General features: G+C 41.5%; 1 protein-coding gene and 1 long non-coding RNA gene across 5 annotated transcripts in view; one reads left to right on the top strand and one right to left on the bottom strand.

The window, feature by feature from the left end:
• The window catches only part of LOC140197675 (trans-2,3-enoyl-CoA reductase-like), a 215,712-nt gene that overhangs the window by 56,332 nt on the left and 147,349 nt on the right, over positions 1-12,031 (bottom strand). For all 4 annotated transcript variants that reach the window (XM_072257976.1, XM_072257975.1, XM_072257974.1 and 1 more), the window contains one exon: positions 489-532. In XM_072257976.1, the coding sequence (XP_072114077.1) occupies positions 489-532 (44 nt within the window). The remainder of the gene's footprint in view (positions 1-488; positions 533-12,031) is intronic.
• The window catches only part of LOC140197676 (uncharacterized), a 58,044-nt gene that overhangs the window by 24,983 nt on the left and 21,030 nt on the right, over positions 1-12,031 (top strand). The window lies entirely within an intron of this gene.

The raw sequence follows: 12,031 nt of genomic DNA, 5'->3' as shown, positions 1-12,031 counted from the left end.
TGTGGTATAATGAGTTGTCAGGTAAACAATTATTTTCTGTTGTCCTGCAGATCATGCAGGGGCTTGGGGGCTTTGCTACTGCTTGCTTGCTAGGCGGAGGGTGCTGATGCTTTTTTTGCTGAAATAAGTGTTGGGGGACAGGGAGGGGGAGTGGGCGCTTTGAGGTTCTGATGTTTTTTACTGTCATTCATTCTTTGGGGCACTCTTCTGTTTTTGTGGTTTCCTGCAATGAACAAGGATTTCAGGTTGTTTATTGCATACATTCTCTGATCTTAAGGGGAAATATTGAATGGCAGTAATGAAAATCTTTAGACCGCAGATGCTGTAATAAAGGTAGCAAATGCTAAACACACTCAGATTAGACAGTGCCCATGGAAAAAAAAAGAAATACGTAGTTAACGTTTCATGCTTGCAACATTTTGTCAAAGTACTTCTCAATTTTATCAAGTATACCAAGAGAGTACATAATAAACTGGGTTGGTACATACCAGGAAACAGACCAAGGCTGGAATGATTTGTCTGTTACCAAAGCCTGGAAAAATAAATGGTATCTCATTTTAGGCTGGATAATAAGAAAAATCAGAAAGGACTGCATATTGAAACACAAAGTCTTGCCATCTCCTGACATATTCATCAACTTCCCAATCAGAAAACAAATATAAATAATTATGAAACATCAGACTAAAAGGAAGGCAAAGGAAGACTTTAAACCATAGGTTACTGAGCAATAGTGAATTACCAAGACTGAGCATTTCTAAATTGCTCAGGGATGTTAACATTTATTTCTAACTGCACTGGTAAGCAGTAGAAGAGTTAGCAGCTTAATTTATTTAACTTAAGGAGATATATCCACTTCCTTTTCCTGTGAAATTTGGTCCCAGTCCATTAGTTCTTCTGCTGTAACATTACCAGCAACAAACCTGGCAAAATACTGTAAAAATCTTAAGTATGCATGAGTAAGTCTAAACAATAGTACACATCGTTAAATGCCTCCCTACAGCAATTTATGACCTATTGTCTTAATCATGGGTTGGTATCGAAAGCCCAAATTATTATTAAATTGCGTGTGACAATTGAAAGGAAATTTAAATAATGCACAGAAGGAGCAAATTTTAGTCTAATTATGACTTTAATGATGTATTCCGTTTTAAAATTCGAAAACTGAAATGGAATTCCCAAAACAATTGGCTGAATTAAAATTTAAAACTATTTCCAGTCCTGCATTAGCTCTTTGTTAATCTTATAAATCTGAATGTTAGAACTGGCACGAGTCCAAAAACCGTATTTATGCTTCAGTGCCCCAAGCTTTCCTCTCTATGCCTGTGCTTATCCGACAACTTACCTTTCCAGAAATGATCTCTTTATTTATAGTTACATTGAAAATGGACCCTGTAAACCTGTCATATTCTGAATACATTCTGTAGCCTTTTAAAAGATGCACATCGTCAGAGATTCCAGGTACAAATCTGTCGTTCTGCCCATTACAGCTATATTGGCATTTGAAGGATGTCCTTTGGAATCACATTCTCCCTCTATTTCTTCAAAAATATTGTATTCATTCCTTAAAGTACAATTCAAGTGACTTTTCAATGGTTCTGTTGAATCTCATTTTAGGAAAAGCATTCCAAGGCAAAATGAATCCAAAATAAAAATTCCCTTGGTATTATTTTGCAATTAGTGTAAATTGTGCCCCCCTTAGTTACTGAAGTTCCTGCCATTTATTTTCCAGCATATCCACATAATAATTAATGGCTTGAATCAATTTCCACATAACCTTCCCTGCTTCATAGGCACAGCCTCTAGACTCTTGTGAAATTACTTCCTCATCCCGGATGATCCTCGCTCTTTATCCTGTTGGACTTGCTGATGGTATCTGTTATGCATCTCAAAGCAGTCCTACTGCAACATTTTGATCCAAAAGACTGAATAATTCCTTCCGTTCTTACAGATCCTATCGAGCTCACTGGTACCTTTGGCAAACTCTTTGTTGCTCAAAGTATTTCATCCAGTATTAACAAAGAAGCTTCTTAGCTGCAGCGATATGGATTTGCTATTTGCATAATCATTTGGGATTTGTTAACTCATTCTAAATTTTCCTGAAATTTCACTTGGCAGAACACATTTTCCTACTATCATGTCACAATTAAGAAATTAAAATGATAGGATTCTCATTCAAGTGGCTGATGCTTTTCATTACTTTGTTATACCTGATCTCTGATGATGTGCTGATTACAAAGCAAAATGAAATCTTTCCAATGCTATAGGAATACATCACAAGAAAATATGCACACTTGTTGTCACAAGGTTTTAATTCAACTGTGGACACTGATCTAAACATCCCCTGACCTGAATTAGCGCTCACATCCTGGATCCACCTTCACCTCACAAATTCTCCTGTCTTCTTTATGTGATCTCCAGCTTTCACCTCACAAATTCTCCTCTCTTCTTTATATTATCTCCCCACTACTCTTTCACTCCAGATGAAGGATCAGGACCTGACACTTTAGCTGCCTACTTCCCTCCACAGATTTTGCCTGACTTGCTAATTTTACCCCAAATTCCAGCATCTACAGTGTTGTGCTTCCATTTGAAAGTTTTTTTTTGCTGTCCAAGAAATCATTCTGTGTCAAATTTGATACTCTTTGTAGTAGAAATGGGTAACTGAATGGAAACTGAGTGCAGACCTCTCTAATATAAGCAGTTTAACAACATTGGACAGTTTGCAGATGAAGCAGCTTTTAATTTGTCCTACCTTATTGGCATCGGGGATGTTAGGTTTGTTCTCTGAGGTGGAAGCGATCAGCTTGTTTTCCTGAATGTAACCAGGTAGACTCCAAAATATTTGTACATGGACCTTTCAGGCTTGCTTCCACAGTTCTCAAAATGCACCACTCTAATAATGGATGACACTTTTGCCTGAGTTTTTAAAATGGCTCCTTTAAATATTTAGGTTTCTGTGTCTGTTTCCACTTCTGATTTTGGGAGTGCTGCCTATGGTATTTTCAGGTGAGAGGTCAGACTGAAGCCCTATCATAGCTGAACCTAGCAAAGTCTTGATGCAGCATCTCAGCCTGAAGCCTTCACAATATCTCTCCTCCCACAAATGCTACTGGACCTGATAGTTTCCTCCAGTAGATTATTTATTGATAACAGATGACAAGATGCTATTGTTTCAAAGTTCAGGGAGTTATTCCCAGTGCCCTGGCTGATATTTCTCATCCATTAACAACACTAAAAAGAGTCTCGTGCTTTAAACTGTCAACATGATGGACCTCACTGATGGCGAATGCTTTTGTTTTCTGTAAGTGTAGTCACACTTATCACATTGGTAACTTAATTAAGCTCAGATTTTATGGAAACTCCTCTGAAGATCTCTATTCTGTGTCACTGAGAGACATGAACTGGAATCTGGCTAGTTTTGGACCATTTAATCTTCCTTTTTGTGCCCTATCACATGTATTTTTGCTGATTCTGCATTCGCTTAGATTAGTTCTGCGTCCTTCTTCCTGTCCAGCAGGCATTCATTGGAGTGCTGTCTTTTCTGTAGCCTACTGTAAAACAGAGTCTTCTGAAACACCCAGATGCTGCATGTAAAGTATTGAGTTTAGAAGCTATGTCGATAACATCTCTGAACATGATCGAAGTCAATTTCTGAAAACTAAAGTCAAAAATTAGGAAAGTTCATATACTACTTACTGAGATTTAAACTATCTACCTTCATTATGCTTACAGTCTCGTCAGTTTTCATTTGTTTTTCCATTGAAAAGTAAATATAATCATCGTAATCAGGATTCCAAACTCTACTGCTCTTGAGAAAAGTTGCATCAGCCCAAAAGTGAGAAGTGAGAAGAATGGAGCTATGCCCCATTCCTTTCCAGTTCTAATGAAAGGCCTCAGCCCAAAACGTTGACTTTCTTTTTCCTCTGTAGATGTTGCCTGGCCAGCTTATTTCCTCCAGCATTTTGTGTGCGTTGCTCCCGAGAAACAATGTGCTCGTTCATTGTCAAGTAGCTGTTTCAGAAAGCTTGTTTTAGCAATGCCTATATGGTAACTACACTACAGAAAGCACTTTGCCGTGTACTGCTTTGGGATGTCCTGGGGATACAGAGCCATATAATTGTACAGCATAGAAACGGGCTCTTTAGCCCACTATGTATATGCGACCCATCATACTTGTCTATACTAAATCCACACTGGCATTAATTCCATACCCCTATAGGTATTGCCCATTTGCCTTGTGTATGACGTTAGTGTTCCTGTCTCCAGCAACTCTTCTGGCAGCTTATTTCCAACAAAACTACTCTTTGTGTGTAAAGTGTAATCATTAAATGCCCTTTAAAAGTCCCCTTCACACCATAGCCCTTTGTCCTTTAGTTTTAGATGCCCTTACTACGAGAAACATATTCTGATTATTTACTTCTCTGCCTCCTTCACTCTCAGGTCATTCATGTCTCCAGGGAAAACAAACCCTTCCTATCCAACTCAAGAACTTCAGTCCAGACAAATATGCTTTTGAATCTTTCCTACACCTTCTGTAGCTTAATCACATCCTTTCTAAAGTGTGATGAGGACATCTGCTCACAATACTCTAAATGTGGATTAACCCACTTATCGTGCAGATGAAAAATAACAGCCTAGCTCTTGTATTCAATGCCAATTATGTGAAAACCTCAATAGAAATGCAACCCTCCCTGTTAGATTTTACAAGCTGCAGTGTTCTGTGTAAGTTAATATAAATGTCTGTGTGTAGATAGTAAATTGTAGAATATGTGATTTGTGCTTTTAGTGGATGAGGAAGGCACAAAAAAAACAGCTGGGAGTCCAAACTGGGAAAGCGTTGCTATGTACCCAGACCTTTGCTGCAGCACAGTGGTGGGAGTTACTCACAATCCATTCTGATCTCTCGAGAGGGACGTGCCAGCCATTAGCTCCGGGAACATATTTGAGATTAGCCTCAATTTAGCTGCGTGCACAAGCAATATGCTTCCTATCTGTGACTATGTTCTGACTTTAAATAAAATTTACTGTTGGCTCAGAATTAACACTTCTTTTAAACTAATGCAAAAGACTCAGCAAAAGCTGAAAAAGAATTCCTGAGAGAGAGGACTCACTTAATGTCAAGGACTTGCCAGTGACAAATCTTTTACAAATTCTCTCATTCGAAATTTATATCCCATATAAATTTCCAGTTATCTCTGATTCTTACACATTCCTTTGTGTGTAGCTGCCTTTCACGGTTTTTTTTCTTCTATACCCTTCAGTGTCATCATGCTATTGATTTCCTTTTTTCAGAGAACAGAGAAGAGTAATGATTAACACAACAAATATTTCATAAATAGTTATTGTACATGGGTTTAAATTGTCTCCACTGATGGGTGAAACCTACTGTGCACTAATTAGGTGGGCTCACAGCACAACCACCGTTAAAGCTATGATTCCTGTGTCATACATAATGCATGGATCATTCCTCAAAGAAAGCTGAAAATTGCAAGACAGGTCCTGACTTGGCCTGTGCAGTGTTGACAAGAAGAGTAAGGTGAAAGGAGCCGTTGTTACCATAGGTATTTCCCACAAGCATTATTTTTAATTCATTTTGAGTGACAAGAGTAAGGCTGTTTATTTTATTGCCTGTCAACAGTTGCCCTTGAGAAGGTAATGGCAGCTTCTATTGTGTACAACTGCACAAAACATGAGAAGGTGCAAAGTTACTCCAGGAATGTTAGTGGGAACAGAGCATCCTAGAACTTTGAGGAGCAATGACAAAGGAATGTTCTAAGTAAGAGCACGTGTGTGTGTGTGTGTGTGTGTGTGTGTGTGTGTGTGTGTCTGCCTTCAAAACTCAGATTACCAAATGGAAAACAAAGAAACAAAGTAATTGTGCTCAACAAAGGAGATAAACCTACTAACAACACACACAAAATGTTGGAGGAATTCAGCAGGCCAGGCAGCATCTATGGAAAAAAGTACAGTCGACATTGCTGGCCAAAACCCTTTGGCAAGAGAAGTACTAGAGTGACGGCACAGAAACAGTCCATGCCAACTGTTGTGGCCACCTATTTGTACACATTAGGACAGTATCTTTTAATGCCTTGTCTATTTAATTATCTGTCTAAATGCCCATTAAAAGCAGTGATTCCATCTAATTTCACCACCTCTTCTGGCAGCGTATTCCAGTTAACAACTACTCTTGGTGTAAAAACAGCTTTACCCTCAGATTTACTTAAAACTCTAACCTCTAACCTTAAAACTGTGCCCTCTTATTTCTGATACCTCTAGCATGGAGGAAAAAGATTTATACGTTTCATAATCTTGCATACTTCTATCAGGTCCCCATCATGCTCTGCACTCCACAAAAAACAAGCTCAGTCTATCCAGTCCCTCCTCAAAATTAAAGTCCTCCAATCCAGGCAACATCATAGAACATAGAGAAGTATAGCACAGTACAGGCTCTGTGGTCCATGACACTGTGCTTTTCCTTTAATCTAGTCCAAGGATAATCTAACCCTTCCTTCCTATATTGCCCTCCGTTTTTCTATCATTCATGTGCCTGTCCAAGTATCTCTGAAATGTCCTAATTGTATCTGCCTCAACCAGTGGTCCCAGAATTGAATTCCATGCACTCACCATTCTCTGTGTAGTAAAATTTCCTTGAGCATCCCTTCTGTATGTTCCTCCAATCATCCTAAAATTATGCTCTCTCATTGCCACCCTGGGAATAAGTTGCTGGTTGCTCATGCTGTCCTTGCCTCTTATGTCTGTCGAGTCACCTCTCATCCTCCTACCCTCCAAAGAGAAAAACCCTAGCTCACTCAACTTAAGACACGTTCTTTAATCCAGGCAATGTCCTGGTATTTCCCCTCTGCCTCCTTTCTCAAGTTTCCACTTCCTTTCAATGATGAGATGACCAGAACTGAACACAATATTCCAAGTGTGGTCTACTCAGGGTTTTATAGAGCTGCAACATTATCTTGTTGTTTTTGAACTCAACCCTCTGTCTAATGAAGGCAAAACACTATATTCCTGTCAAGTTATACAGCAAATTTGTGGGATCTATTGACTAGACACCAAGATCCTCCTGTTCCTCCACACTGCTAAGAATCCTGCAATTAACTCCAAACTCTGCCTTCATGTTACACCTTCCTAAGTGTACCACTTCACATTTCTTTGAATTGAACTCTATTTGCACCTCTCAGTCCAGCTCTAGACCCCATCAATGTCCTATTGTACACTACACTATCCACTTCACCACTACCTCTGTGTCATCTGCAAACTTGCTTACTCACCCTTCCTCATCTATGTCAAATTTACAAAGAGCTGGGGTCTCAGAAATGATCCCAACTAGTCACTGACCTCCAGGCAGAAAACACTATCCGCTCCATCTACCTTCTGTGGGCAAGAAGTTTCCCTGGATTCCATGATACCTACATTTCTGAACGAGCACATCATGGGTAACTTTACCAAGCCTCTTACTAAAATCCATATGCACCACATCCATTGTGCTACCTTCAATTTGTTTTGTCACTTCCTCAAAGGAGACAAACAGGTTTGTGAGGCATGACCTGCCCCTCACAAAGCCACGCTGACTATCCCTAATCAGATTATGTTTCCCCAAGTGCTTGTAAATCCTGTCTTGAAGAATTTTCTCCAATAATTTGCCTACCACTGAAACGAGACTCATTGGTCTATAATTCCCAGAATTATTCCTATTACTATTACCGAACAAAGGAATGGCATTTGCCACCCTCCTGTGACCACCGAGGATGCACTGATCATCACCAATGTTGCAGTAATCTTTTCCCTCACTTCCCTAGAAGCCTGGGTCATATCACTTTTGGCCCCAGGAACTTATCTATCCAAATGATTTTCAAAGATTCTAACACATCCACTTTCTTAACCTTTACATGTTCCAGCATATTAACCTGATCTATTCTGATCTCAGATTCATTAAGGTCCCTCCCTTTCATTAAGTACTGTCCTTACCTTCTCCAATTCCAGGCACATGATTCCTCTTTTACCCTTGATCAGTCCTACCTTCACTTTAGTCATCTTCCTGTTATTTCACCATGGTCTCGGGGTTTTTCTTAATCCTACATGTCGAGGTTTTCTCATGTCCCCTTCTAGCTCTCCAAAGTCCTTACTTAAGCCCCTTCATGTCTACCCTATCAACCTGAAGAGCTCTGACTAACCCTTGCTTCCTAAAGCTTAAGTATGCTTCCTTTTCCCTCTTAACTAGATGTTCCATTCTCTTGTCAACCATTTTTCCTTTCCTATCCTTATTATCTTCTCCCTGTCTCAGTGGGACAAACCTGTCGAGAACCCCATGCAATTGTTCCCTAAGTAACAATTTAGACAGCGGGCTATACTTTATCAGGAGTTTGAAGAGATTTGGCATGTCAACAAATACACTCAATAACTTCCATAGTTGTACCGTGGAGAGCATTCTGACAGGCTGCATCCCTGTCTGGTATGGAGGGGCTACTGCACAGGACCGAAAGAAGGTTGTAAATCTAGTCAGCTCCATCATGGTACCTAGGACATCTTTAGGGAGCAGTGTCTCAGAAAGGCAGTGTTCAGTATTAAGGACCCCCAGCATCCAGGGCATGCCCTTTTCTCACTGTTACCATCAGGTAGGAGGTAGAGAAGCCTGAAGGCTATCATGGTCCGGTCCATGAAGTCCAGATTCCGGTTCACAGTCTGGTCCATTGTTCCTTATTCCAGGTTTTCTGGTTTTCCCTTTTTCTGTTGGGTGCTCTAATTGAGGAAGCTGATTCATATTTTGGGCTGGCTACAGTTTCAGTTGCTGGACTGTTCCTGTCCCAACCCCCTGTCTGAATCCCTTCTCTGCCCCTTCCTCCTGAAGTCTTGCCCTGCAACCAGTGTCTGAAGCCTCGCCTCATCTGTAACCCTTGCCTGCAACCTTCGCCTGCACTGCTGTCAAGTTCAACTGCCGAAGCAAGATAAGGAACTGTCTATCGTTGTTTTGAACTGTCTCTGTGTCCACATCTTCACTAGGTAGGTCCGGCCACTTGCCGCTACCTATTGTTGGGATCCGTCTCTGTGTCCATGCCTTCGCTAGGTAGGTCCGGCCGTTTGCTGCTACCTTGTGATGCAAACTGTCTCTGTGTCCATGCCTTCGCTAGGTAGGTCTGGCTGTTTGCCACTACCTAGTGTTGAGAACTGCTTCTGTGTCCACGCCTTCGCTAGGTAGGTCCGGCTGTTTGCCGCTACCTTGTGTTGGGAACTGTCTCTCTATGTTCTGTGTGTGAGTCCAAGCTCTATGTCCTGTCTCCAAGGAGGGGTTCCGGCTCTGTGTTCCATGTCTCTGCGTTCCTGCTCTCTCAAGACCAAGGCTCTGCTTTCCTGTCCTCCCTCAACCAAGGTTCTGAGTTCCTGTCCCCAAGACCAAGGCTCTGCATCCTGCGTTCCTGTCTCCCAAGTCCAAGGCTCTGTGTTCCTGTCTCCCTCGACCTAGTCAAGGCTTTGTGTTTTCATCCTATCTATGTGCCTCGCCCAGCCCAGGAGTACCATGCCCAGCCTGGTGCTGGGGTTCCCTCGTCCTATGCTGGGGTTCCCTCATCCTGTCCAGGGGTCTCTTGTCCTGTCCAAGGCACGTCCAAGAACCTTGTCCTGTCCAAGGCATGTCCAAGAACCTCGTCCTGTCCAAATCAAGGCTTTGCATCCTCGTCCTGTCCGTGTGCCTCATCCTGTGCAAGAGTTCCACATCCAGACTTGTAGTCATATCATGTCTTCATCTAGTTCTGGAGTCTGAGCCCCAGTCAAGACCCAGGTTCTGGGTCCTTGCCCAATCTCTGGCTCGGAGCCCATACCCAAGACTCGAAGAAACCCAAGCCATGTCCAATGCTGTAGCCATGTTATGTCCTCGCCTAGTTCTGGGGTCCAAGCCCGAGTCAAGACCCAGGTTCTGGGTCCTTGCCCAGGCTCCGGCTCAGAGTCTAAGCACAGGCTCCCAGTTCCCAGTTCCTAGTCCTGGTCCCGCTTGCCTAGCCAATGTCCTAGCCCAAGTCTGTGTTCTTGTCCGAGCTCCTGGTCTGCATCCAGTCATGTCCCTACCCAGCTCTCTAGTCAAGTCCCGTTCCTAGTACTTCAGTGTCTGTGTCTTGCATTTGGGTATTTGGGTCCGCTCCCAACGCACCACGCTCCCCCCCCCCCATATGACAGAGGCACACACTCAGTGATTCAGGAACAGCTTCTTCCCCTCTGCCATCTGATTCCTAAATGGATATTGAAGCTTTGGACACTACCTTACTTTTTTTTTAATATACGGTATTTCTGTTTTTGCACATTTTAAAAAATCGATTCAATATATATAATTGATTTATTTATTATTATGTTTTATTTTTTTTTCTCTCTTCGCTAGATTATGTACTGCATTGAACTGGTCTGCTAAGTTAACAAATTTCACGTCACATGCCGATCATAATAAACCTGATTCTGATTCTGATTCATTGTACATTTGCCAAAGAACACCTGTCCTCAAGTTACACACCTAAGTTCCTGCCTAATAGCATCATATCCCCCTCACCCTCCAGTCAAATAGTTTTCTATTCCATTTGCTCCTATCCCTGTACAAGGCTATTGTAAAGGTCAGGGAGTTGTGGTCACTATCTCAAAAATGCTCTTCCACCAATCTGTCTCCTGACCAGATTAATTGCCTAAAACTAGATCCAGTATGATTTCTCTCCTAGATGGCCTATCCTTTCTGGACACATCTAACAAATTCTGCCTCATCTAAACCTTTTGCGCTAAGGAGGTGCCAACCAACACTTGGCATGTTGAAGTCACTCATGACAACAGCCCTTGCACCTTTCCAAAATCTGCATCTCGATTTGCTCCTCAGCATCTCTGTTGCTATAGGGTTCTATAGAGTGCTCCCAATAGAGTGATCTCCCTTCCCTTGTTTCTGACTTCCAGCAGCACTGACTCTGCAAGCAATCTCCCCATGATACCCTCTATCCCCAATTAGCAACCCCACCCCTCTTTCTCTCCCTGTCCCTTTTGAAACTTCTGAACTTCTGATATCCAGCAGCCATCCTGCCCTTGTGAAATCTAAGTCTCTGTAATGGGCATAATGTCATAGTTCCTACATGCTGGCGATTTCCCCTCCACTCCCTTCATAGCAGCCACAGCTTTCCTGTAATGTGCAACCATTGCTGCATACAATACCCTAATTGTGACCTAACCACTCACTGTTTTATAAAGTTGCAGCAATATGTTTCAGTTCTTGTTTTCTAATGCCAATGAGTAGAAGCAAGTATGCAATATACCATGTTTGCCACCTTATCCATGTTACCACTTTCAGGGAATTATGGACTGACCCTAGGTCATTCTGCTCAGTAAAATTCATTAGCCACCTACCATTTACATGTCCTACCCCATATGAAATCTCAAGATGTATGGGGATTAAATTCTATCTGCCAATGCCCCACACAACCTTCAATTTGATCTGTACTCTGCTGTCACCTTAAGGATTGTACCATGTTCTCCATTGTTCAACTCTGGGTACCAAAGCATCAAGAACCAGCTTACTGTCTAAGAGCAGACACAGAGAAAAAATATTTTCTATGTCCAGAGTTACTTTGTTGACTAAAATACTGGATTGGATTAACTTGTCAGCTATTCATATTATCTTAGTAAGTGATGTTGATATGATTGTAGCATCAGAACCCAACTATATGAATATAAAATCATCAGTAAATGCAGAGAATTAGAGATAGGTGTTGTTTTAACTAGGTCATATTAAATTTTGGTACCGAAAGTTGCTCTGTGTCCAGCCTAACAGCCATCAAGTACTGCAGCTAATATATTGATGTCCAATTACATCTCCTATCTCCCTGAATTGTCTGGACATTATACAACTTGGATATTATTGCCCACAAGTGTAGTCTCACTAGAAATCTGACAAGCCCACAACAAATCAAAATATGCTGCAAAATAGAATAGGATGCATTCACTCACAGTTGGATAATTCAGTACCACAATGACATAATCAAACATTATTTTATGATATCTA

This window comes from Mobula birostris, chromosome 5, assembly GCF_030028105.1.
Source record: "Mobula birostris isolate sMobBir1 chromosome 5, sMobBir1.hap1, whole genome shotgun sequence".
Taxonomy (NCBI): domain Eukaryota; kingdom Metazoa; phylum Chordata; class Chondrichthyes; order Myliobatiformes; family Myliobatidae; genus Mobula; species Mobula birostris.
This window is presented reverse-complemented; position numbering and strand designations above follow the sequence as displayed.